This window comes from Bubalus bubalis, chromosome 20, assembly GCF_019923935.1.
Source record: "Bubalus bubalis isolate 160015118507 breed Murrah chromosome 20, NDDB_SH_1, whole genome shotgun sequence".
Lineage (NCBI taxonomy): Eukaryota > Metazoa > Chordata > Mammalia > Artiodactyla > Bovidae > Bubalus > Bubalus bubalis.
This window is the reverse complement of record NC_059176.1, coordinates 39,322,936-39,333,827: the sequence shown is the minus strand read 5'-3', so window position 1 is coordinate 39,333,827 and position 10,892 is coordinate 39,322,936. Positions and strand designations below refer to the sequence as shown.

Genomic DNA, 10,892 nt, shown 5'->3' with positions numbered 1-10,892 from the left:
TTTCTTGAGGAGATCTCTAGTCTTTCCCATTCTATTATTTTCCTCTATTTCTTTGCATTGATCGCTGAGGAAGGCTTTCTTACTCTCCTTGCTATTCTTTGGTACTGTGCATTCAAATGGGTATATCTTTCCTTTTCTCCTTTGCCTTTTGCGTCTTTTCTTTTCTCAGCTATTTGTAAGGCCTCCTCAGACAACCATTTTGCCTTTTTGCATTATTTTTTCTTGAGGATTGTCTTGATCACTGTCTCCTGTACAATGTCACAAACCTTGGTCCATAGTTCTTCAGGTACTCTATCAGGTCTAATCCCTTGAATCGATTTGTCACTTCCACTGTAAAATCATAAGGGATTTTATTTAGGTCATATCTGAATGGTCTAGTGGTTTTCCCTACTTTCTTCCATTTAAGTCTGAATTTCACAATAAGGAGTTCATAATCTGAGCCACAGTCAGCTCCCGGTCTTGTTTTTGCTGACTGTATAGAGCTTCTCCATCTTTGGTTGCAAAGAATATAATCAATCCGACTTCAGTATTCACGGTCTGGTGATGTCCATGTGTAGTCTTCTCTTGTGTTGTTGAAAGAGGAACAGGCAGGGTGGGGCCAAAACCCGGGGCCTGGGGATCAACCGGGCAGGATGGAGGCGGGGCTATGAGCTTGAGGGGCGGGGCCAGACAGGACGAGGCGGGGCTTGGGCGGGACAAGAGGTAGTGGGGCGGGGTTTGGGCGGGGCCAGGCTCCAGAGTCTCCTCACGCTCCCTGAGCCCGCCCAAATCCGGCCGGGACTGGAGGCTACCCTTACGCCAGCCGAGGAGCGGAGCACCCGGTCTGTTGCAGAGCGGAGCACCCGGCCTGCTGCAGCTGCTGGCACTTGGCTCCAGCCCACACTCCCGGTTCGGTTCCTCGGGTCCGCTTTCCCCGCGCGACCGTCGTGTGGCGGCTCCCTGCGTTGACGCACGGGTCCTGGTCGATGGCTGCGCCGGGGTTGGGGCGCTGGGTCCTCGGCCTCGGGCCCCTCCTGCTCCAGTTCTTCCTCCCTTTCCAGCTGGTCGCTGGGCGCTGGGGTCCGGAGGGCGCGGGGGGAGGCGTGCGCCGAGGTGAGCCTGGGCGGCGGAGGGCGGTCTCGGGCGTTCGCCCTCGGAGTGGGCGGAGGGGCTCAGGGCGGCCGGAGTGCGCCTGGCTGGGACCTCTGGGCGGCCGGGTCAGCTCCACGCCGGTACCCGGAGAGCCGCGAGGTTGCAGCCGTCACGGAAAACCTTGTAACCGAGGGCGGTTATATTCTTCTCCTGGGGGCTTGGAGTGAGGTTTCAGCCTAAATGCTCAGATGTGTTTATTTAAATGTAGAGAAAAGGCCACTTTGACTTTTGTTCCATGACTCTCATCACTCTGGGTGACTTAGTATATATATACTTCGATACAACTTTTTCAATAAAAGATGCCCTCTTTATCCATCAGGGCTTTACTTTCTTGGTTTCAACTGGGTTTCCCACGTTGTTACTTTATTCTCAGACGATTATGGAGGCTCCTTCATACTTGCCTGTGAATAAAGGGGGGTCGAACACCACACTGTGAATAAAGTGGGGTGAATAAAGAGTCGAACACGACTGAGCGTTGCGCTCGCACATACATCGAGGCTCCTTGGGTTTATTACTAGGGATTAGGATTTGATCTGATTTGATTTACCGCTTGTCCCTGTCCTCTAACTTGTCCCTTGGCGTTTCAAATCTTTCCTTTTGCCTGTGATGAAAAGTGTGAGTTGTGTGACTGGAGAGCGGACTAACCTGGCTGCAGAGCTATTTGCATCCTAAGTTCTTCCTTAGCATCTTGGAATAGAGTTTTTTCTTCTAGCCTTCTCTAGTTCAAAATGTTTTGGACAGGAATAGAAACAAAAGAAAATGCTTAGTACTTTTTCAAATTGAAAGCTTTAGAAAGTTTGTCAGCCCTCTCAATACCTTGAAGAAAAAATACTACCGCTTATGGAGCACCTGTAGTGTGATCGCCTGGAGAAGGGAATGGCTACCCACTCCAGTATTCTTGCCTTGAGAATTCCATGGACAGGAGCCTGGCAGTCTACAGTCCATGGGGTGGCAGAGTCAGACACGACTGAGCGACTAACACGCACATGTTCGGTTAAGCAGGAGATAAAAGCTGAAGTTCTCTACTCCAGTATTTCAGTCTTTATGAGTAAGGAAACTTTATTTGGGTATAAGCAGAACCTTTTCTTGTCTTTCCTTCCTTAAGGTTTTTAAACTCTGATTCCTGATTCTAGGAAGTGATCATCTTGAAGGCTAGAATTATTTATTGCAGGATGTGTTTCTTTACAATGACTGTAGAGAAATAAGGTGAAGGATGATTTAAACAAATAAAATTTGGTGCAGAAGGTGTCATAATTTAACAGAAAGAAAGGAATGTGATTTTGGAGACAGGCAAACCTGGGTTCAAATTATGACACTTGTGTATCTTGACTTGGACAATGTCTCAGCTGTCCTCCTCCTTTGAAAAATGGATGATACTGCTTACCTCTCAGTTGTTTTCAGGATTAAATAATACATGTGAAATGCCAAGCACTGTGCCTGACACTAGAAAATAGTAGTCTCTATGCCTTTTGGCGAAAGTGGATAACTATCATGTTGTATTACATTTATATATATATTTTTTCTCTTGGTCCCACATGAGCTTCTTAAGAACTGTGATCTTATCCTGTGTCTCTTTGTATCTCTTAAGACCTAGCTTATTGTAGCAGTCCAGTAAATGTTGGTGGATGAATGATGAAACAGTAAGATCTCTCTGGATATCAGTTCCCTCATCTGTAAGATGAGTGAGCATTAAAGGCTTCCCTCTCTAGCTCTAAAATTCCAAGAAACTGTTGCTTTTAGCAAGTGATCATTTGAAGAGTAATGTTGAAAAGACAATGGAACTGCACACTGGCTAATTTATATGCTTTTGTGTAAAACTGCAGAAAGTGAAAGTCACTCAGTCGTGTCCGACTCTTTGCGACCCCATACAGTCCATGGAATTCTCCAGGCCAGAATACTAGAATACTGAAGTGGGCAGCCATTATTTCCTTCTCCAGGGGATCTTCCCAACCCAGGGATCAAACCCAGGTCTCCTACGTTGCAGGTGGATTCTTTACCAGCTGAGCCACCACGGAAGCCCCAGAAGTACTCCATTAATTTGCTGTGTTTCCTTGGGCATATTGCTTGACCTTACTGAACCATTATTTCTCCATCTTTAAAATTAGAAGGTGATAATAGGTAGATTTCAGGTGCTTCTAATTATAATTAATTTTACATTTTATTTTTTTCATATTCATCCTAGGACCTTAATAACTCTTCCTTGTGGTTTCCTGGGAGCCAGTCTCTAGGAAAAGAAAATGTCTGGTCTGCCAGCTGCCATACTTATTTAACTGGTGGAAGGTCACGGAGCTATGAAAGATTCTCAGGAGGCAGTTTTGTCTGTATTAAAGAGTAGATAATTAACCTAGTACATTAAAAGAATATAAGCCTTTTAAACTGACCCGACCCTGATTAGGAGAGTGATTTATGGAAATTAGTCATTGGTCAATTATATTCCTTAGCTGTATAGTTGTGAGACATTTTTAATGGTTGAAACTTTATTTGTAGTGACTGAGTTCTGTTTCATTCAAAGGGAAATAAAATAATTATATTGTGGAAAATGAGAGCTATGAAAGATTTTTTCTCCTCACCTTTAGTCATTTTCATTAACATATTAAGAAGCTAATAAAATACACATATAGTGACCATCCTCTTTACTTTTATTATGATTGCTGCTGCTGCTAAATCGCTTCAGTAGTGTCCAACTCTGTGCGACCCCATAGACGGCAGCCCACCAGGCTCCCCTATCCCTGGGATTCTCCAGGCAGGAATACTGGAGTGGGTTGCCATTTCCTTTTCCAATGCATGAAAAGTGAAAAGTGAAAGTGAAGTCGCTCAGTCGCGTCGACTCTTAACGACTGCATGGACTGCAGGCTACCAGGCTCCTCCATTATTATGATTACATCCAAAAGAATGTCGAGATGCTTTATGTAAGGACACAGACTCTTCACACAGTTTAATTGAAAATAAAAATTATTTTTGTTTTCTTGCAAATGCTAAATATGCTCTGAGTTAGACTGAGCACCTGGAAGATAAGGTTTTATTTGTGTATCTCCTGATATGTTTCAGTACCTGAGTTTGTAAATGTAGCCTGTTGATGGAACCTTAAAAAGGTTTTCAATCATTTGTCAGAATAGGGCTTTTTTCAACCTATAATGTACAAATTAGATCTAGTAAGTAATTTTTTACAATTAGGATATGAGTTTTTTAATACATAATTTCACTACAGAACATTTTTCTCTAATAGCATTATATTTCTTCCCTAAAAAATTGGAATTAAATTCTTTCAGATGTAATTTTAAGTTTAATATTAAATAAGCATGTCTTGACAATGACAGTTGGTGAATATTCCTTTTGGAAAAAAGTTTACAATTTGCGTCTATAAAACTGCTCTCCAAAATGGCAAAGGTGTGGTTTTATAATGGCAATAAGACAGAAGAGAGTCTTTTTAACGGTCTTTTTCTGCTTGGTGACTAAAATTTTAATTTAAATGTTTTGTTTCCACTTTGGGGACGCCTGATATCATTTCTTCTAACAGTGTTTGATTCAGTGACCTTTCTTCTAGAGGAGAATTATAGTCTTTGCCAATAAAAATAGGAATTAAATATGAATATTTGAATTCTGACAAAAAGAACAATATAAACTTTTAAAAGTCAATGAATTATTTTTGGCTCTGCTGGGTCTTCATTGCTGCTCGTGGGCTGTCCCTAGCTGGGGCGAGCAGGGGCTTCTCTGCCGTTGCAGTGCTTCTCGTCGCTGTAGCTTCTCATTGCGGGGCATGGGCTCTAGAGTGCTCGGGCTCAGTACTCATGGCACATGGGCTGAGCCTCACAGCCATGTGGAATCTTCCCAGACCAGGGACCAAACCATGTTCCCTACATTGGCAGGCCGATGCTTAACCACTGGACCACCAGGGAAGTCCAATATGAACTTTGGATATATTTCTTTTTATTTTGTGATCTACAGTGTATATATGGAATTAGGCAAAACTGGTTTTCCTTTCAGTGTTTCTCAACCTCTGGCATTTGGGGCCAGATATGTGTTTGTTATGGGAGATTGTCCTCTGCCTTGTAGGTTGTTTGGCAGGAACCCTGACTTCTACCCACAAGATGCTTGTAGTACCCGCTGAAAAATATCTCCAGATATTGTCAAATGGTTCTTTGGAGCAAAATTGTCTCCCTTTTTCCCCACCCTTGAGAATCACTGCTCTTAGTCTTGTAGACCAGGGCTTCTCAAACTTTAATGCGCACAAGAATCCTCTGGGGATGTTAGAATTGCAGCACTGCTTCAGACATGGGCTGAGCTTCTGCGTTTCTAAGAAGCGCCTGGGTGGTGAACGCTCCGGGTCAGAGTACCACACACTGCGTAGCAACGTTGCAAACAGTTTCCCATTCATATAAAGTGGGTGGATTCTCAAGAGGATGCAATGATAGTAATTACGGAAATAGAGGATTTACAACAAACGGTAGCCCAAACAGGAGAAGACCAATAGGAAGTAAGCTCCATCCCACCAGCCTAACAAATAGAGCCATCTTCCTTTTTCATGTTTCCTCCCAGGCCCCACTACTCATTCGTATTTGGACAGTCCTAAGGAGGAATTTCCCAAGAGTCTTATCAAGGTCACACAGGCTGTAGTGAGCTGAGACAACTTCATGTTCTGGCGGGTGTTTTAGTTCATGACACTGGAAATATATTAGCTCATAATACATATTTATTGCCTGTTGAGAGGTTTGTGGTGTCAAATTACGATACTGAACTCTGCATTTATTCAATCTGATGATGCTTAAACTTTTAAAGTGTGCAAGTTGTCTGTTTTTGAAAACTATTGACTAGACCTAAATTTAACACCGCCTAAGGTCATTTTCTTACAGCCAGTGTTCTGAGAGTCAGGGCAAGATGTTAAATTAGGTTTACTAAAGCATATCAGTTACAGAGAAACTTTATCCGATAATTCTGTGATAAAAATCAATAGAAAATATAATGAAAATCCTTGAGTGAAAAAAAAAACCCTCTGCATTTCATTTATAACACTTAAAATAATGATTGGTAAGCATGCCTACTTGCCACATTGACAATGTTGGATATAGTATGCATTTCTTCTCATTTACAAAATGGTTGATTATGTTCACTTTTTTTCCTTGCTATTGCTTAAAATAGACCTCTTTCGACTGCAGCAGAGAGGATCTTTTAAAAAGTATATAAGACACTTTTCGTTAACTTTAAAAAATACAAGGAGACTTGTAGGGGAAGATTACTCCAGGAATGTCTTAATTATGAATTGAGGGTATATAATATATATCACTCTTACAAACTTTTTAGATACATTATTTCGCTCTATGATGACCTGTAAAGAAGAAACGGAAGGCTATTGGCAGTAACCAGCAAAACTGAAACCGTGTACCCTTGACTCAGCTCTTCCACTTCTGAGAGTAGGTGTCATGGAAGTCCTTCTATTAATACAAGGATTTAACTTGTATGTTAACTACAGCATTTTTCATTGTAGCATTGTAAGAAATAATCAAAAGCTAACAATAGTATAAATGCCTACCAGTGGTGAGAGCTTACATAAATTATGATACAGCCGTAACCCAGACCACTTCATGTCTTATGAAGAAAGCGTGGAGATGGATGGATGTACATTGACATAGAGAATTGAATGAAAAAAAAGCAAGTCGCAAAACTTAAAAAAGAAAACATTTGTTCTTCCTCTGTGTGTGAGTGCATTTTAAGATGTCCACACAACAAACTTAAAAGTGGTTAGCCTTGGAGGAAGGGAGATAAAGAGGAGGAAATGGACAGTTTCTACTTTTCATGTGCTTTTGGTTGGAATCTTGACAGTGATCATATGTGACTTTTGTAATGAAAGTATTATTTTGAGAAGAACAGAGACAAATCTGGGTCCTAGTTCTACCTCTGCTTCCTTCTAGCTACTGTTAGACCAGTGATTCTTAAAGATTCTTCTTAAATCTTTAGCATCTGCTACAACTCTGGTATATTAGAGCCTAACATGTGATACCCAGTTTAGTTTATTCGTTCATTCATTCAGCAAATGTTGAGTGGCTGTTCCTGTGTCAGTCTTGGTGCCAGAGGTAGAGCAGAAAACTCTGGTGCCTGGCTTCCTGGGGGACATACTTAAGACAAATTTGCATATTTATTTACTTTTATCAGATCATACTATTGAACAGTATGGCTGTGCAAAGAACACCCCACAATGTGAAGGGCACTCCCTGCAAATGAGAATATGGCTGCAGCCCTGAAGTCGGACACAGCGTTACTCAACACTATTGAGTTTGGGCTGGATAAATCTTTGTCATAAGGGCTGTCCTGTGCAGTACTGGTAGCTCAGATAGGAAAGAATCTGCCTGCAACGTGGGAGACCCAGGTTCAACTCCTGGGTAAGGAAGATCCCCTGGAGGTGGATATGGCAACCCACTCCAGTATTCTTGCCTGGAGAATTCTATGGACAGAGGAGCCTGGCAGGCTATAACCCCTGGGATCGCAGAGTTGTACATGACTAAGTGGCCAACAGACACACCGTGCCCTACAGGATGTTTGGTAGCATCCTGGCTTCCATCCACTGCTCACACCGCCCCCTCCATGTGACAGTCCAAAGCATCACCAAACATTTTCAGCATTTTTCCAACAGATAGTCTTGTTTTATTTAAGTAAGTTAGAAAGTGGGGACACATGAATTTAATACCTAATTACTGGTGCCAAGTATTCAAATCACAGTTTTCAGCTTTGCAGTTTTGCATCCTTTCTTAATCACCATACTAAAATTAAGGATCAAGCTGACATTTCTTTGAAAATATGTGTGGTTTCAGTAAGTAACTTAAAAGTGAAACTTTTTTGATAAGTCATTCTTTTAATTCCTCAAACTTGAGACGATACCAGAGTAATGCTACTTGAGGAGTTACAGATGGATTTGTGAAACCCAAATTTCAATCTCACAGAGTTAATAACAGTATACATATTGTACCTTTTATGTATTCAATTTAGTTTTTTCTGTCATTATATTTTTAACTACTTCAGAAGAATTGTCCATTAGTTTTTTGTTCTTATTCTTGTCCTACTTTTAGTGTGTTTCACTGCTAGGTTCTCTTTGTTTTTCTGAGATAATGTGATTCATGTGCTATTAGTAGGTTGGTATTCTAATTATTATTATTAGCTGTAAAGGGTAGAGACTTGAGGAGAGCTTTTCACTGAACTGTCATTTGCAGTGTTGAGGGTGCCCAGTGCCACAGATATGTTATTCCTTCATTTTGGTTTTTTTTTTTTGCAAGTTTCCATTGTCTGTGGTATTCTATAGGGAGATGATCTTTGGTAGGCTATCAGGAAAGCTTTATGTAGAAATCAGAGCTCTCCAGGCAGTAATTGCTTTGTGATAGTACTTTGGTGTATTTGCCTTTTGAGGTCTAGCAGTTATCCTTACTTCAGCATCATTTGTAGGCGGATAAGAACGACTGTGCTGGCATTTACAGGCACAGTTTTACTTAATCCTCACAATAACCTTATTAGGTTGGTATTGTTTTAGACCAGTTTTACAGATGATAAAACTAATATGCAAAGAAGTTATATCTCCAGGTCAGACAGTAAGTATTAGAGGATAGATAGAACCCAACTCGTGGACTTAAAATCTACTAGTTCTTAGCCAGCATGTTATATTGCCTCTCTCCATACTCAAATCTGAGTAGCACAAGGCGTCTCTACCTTTAAAAAGATGTCTAGTGGGACTCTTAATCCTTAATAGTAAGCTTCTGTAGCTCTTGTGACAGTTGCTTTCACAACCAAGGATGAAATTCTGAATTACTAGAAATAAATGGAAATTGTCAGATGGTATTAACTTCTTCATCTGTTCATGTATGCATTCAACACACAGACCATCTGCTCTGTGCCAGTATGTTGTTAGGACCTGGGGTGGTTGTTCAGTCGCTCAGTCGTGTCTGACTCTTTGCAACTCCATGGACTGCATCACACCAGGCTTCCCTGTCCTTCATCACCTCCCAGAGTTTGCTCAAACTCGTGTCCATTGAGTTGGTGATGCCATCCAACCATCTCATCCTCTGTCAGCCCCTTCTCCTCCTGCCTTCAATCTTTCCCAGCATTAGGGTCTTTTCCAATCAATTGGCTCTTCACACCAGGTGGCCAAAGTATTGGAGCTTCAGCTTCAGCATCAGTCCTTCCTTTTCCTGAATATTCAGGACTGATTTGCTTTAGGATTGACTGGTTTGATCTCCTTGCTGTCCAGGAGACTCTCAAGAGTCTTCCCCAGCACCACTGTTCAAAGGCATCAGTTCTTTGGTACTCAGCCTTTTTTATTGTCCAGCTCTCACATTTGTAAATGACTACTAGAAAAAGCATAGCTTTAAGGGTCCCAATTTCTCCACATTTTAACCAAAAAACATGTTATTATCTGTATTACTTATTATAGCCATCTTAGGGGGTATGACATTCCTGTAATTACTGGCCTTTCTGTCACTTGCTCCTTGGAGGAAAAGCAATGACCAAACTAGACAGCATATTAAAAAGCAGAGACATTACTTTGCCAACAAAGGTCCATCTAGTCAAAGCTATGGTTTTTCCAGTGGTCAGGTATGGATATGAGAGTTGAACTATGAAGAAAGCTGAGTGCTGAAGAATTGACTCTTGAGAGTCCCTTGGACTGCAAGGAGATCAAACCAGTCAATCCTAAAGCAAATCAGTCCTGAATATTCAGGAAAAGGAAGGACTGATGCTGAAGCTGAAACTCCAATACTTTGGCCACCTGGTGTGAAGAGCCAATTGATTGGAAAAGACCCTAATGCTGGGAAAGATTGAAGGCAGGAGGAGAAAGGGACAACAGAGGATGAGATGGTTAGATGGCATCACTGACTCGATGGACATGAGTTTGAGCAAGCTCCAGGAGTTGGTATTGAACAGGAAAGTCTGGCGTGCTGCAGTCCATAGGATCACAAAAAGTTGGACATGACTGAGCAACTGAACTGAACTGAACTATCTGTTTTTAAATTGATTAGGTTATAGAGTCTTTTATTATTCAAGTCCCTTGTCAGATGTATAATTTGCAAATTATTTCTCCTGTTTCTCTCTTTAAGTAGTAAGGGAAGAAAAGCTACTCTTAACTTAGTACTGTGATCAGCACTAAGTATAATGCTGTAGGAATGCCAAACTAAAGAAATGATTCCTGCATTCCCGGACATTGGTTTCCTGGAGACCCACGACTTATGTGACATAATTGAAAAATAGTGCAGAGCAATACAGTAAGTCCCTTACATATGAACCTTCAGGTTGTGAACTTTTAAGATGTGAACGTGCCCCAGTGCCAACTGTTGTACTGTACTTCTATATTTTCAAGGTACTCTACTTTAAGATGAAAAATATTTTATTTTTTGTGTTTGTTTCTTATGTATTATTTGTGTGCAAAGTATTATAAACCTACTCAGTACAGTACTATTCAGCTGTGTTAGTTGGATATCTAGGCTAACTTTGTTAGACTTACGAACAAATTTGACTTATGAATACACTCTCAGAACAGAACTCATTCATATGTAGGGTACTTTCTGTATAGTAATTGCCACAGGATTCCTAGGAACCTAGGTTGAAAGTGATTGCTTTAAAGTATTTATTTTGAGTAGGATGAGCAAATGTTAATTATTCACAACAAATTTTTTAAAATTATTTTTTAGTTTGATTCAGTTTCTATAGAAGTTAGCTTATATATAGTATCACATTTTCTGAATCAGTCCTTACTGCTGCTGCTGCTGCTAAGTCGCATCAGTCATGTC

At 41.0% G+C, this 10,892-nt stretch overlaps 1 protein-coding gene across 4 annotated transcripts in view; it reads left to right on the top strand.

The window, feature by feature from the left end:
* The first annotated feature begins 754 nt into the window (after window positions 1–754).
* The window catches only part of CHRNA5 (cholinergic receptor nicotinic alpha 5 subunit), a 29,129-nt gene continuing 18,991 nt past the window's right edge, over window positions 755–10,892 (top strand). Inside the window, exons 1-2 of one of the 4 annotated variants that reach the window (XM_044933268.2) lie at window positions 774–888; window positions 6,430–6,539. Coding sequence is in view for 1 of the 4 variants with exons in the window: in XM_006044391.4 (XP_006044453.2) it covers window positions 966–1,092 (127 nt within the window). In the remaining 3 variants the exon portion in view is untranslated. Of the gene's footprint in view, window positions 1,093–6,429; window positions 6,540–10,892 lie in introns of all 4 variants that reach the window. The other 3 variants (XM_006044391.4, XM_044933270.2, XM_025271128.3) reach the window with 3 other exon arrangements.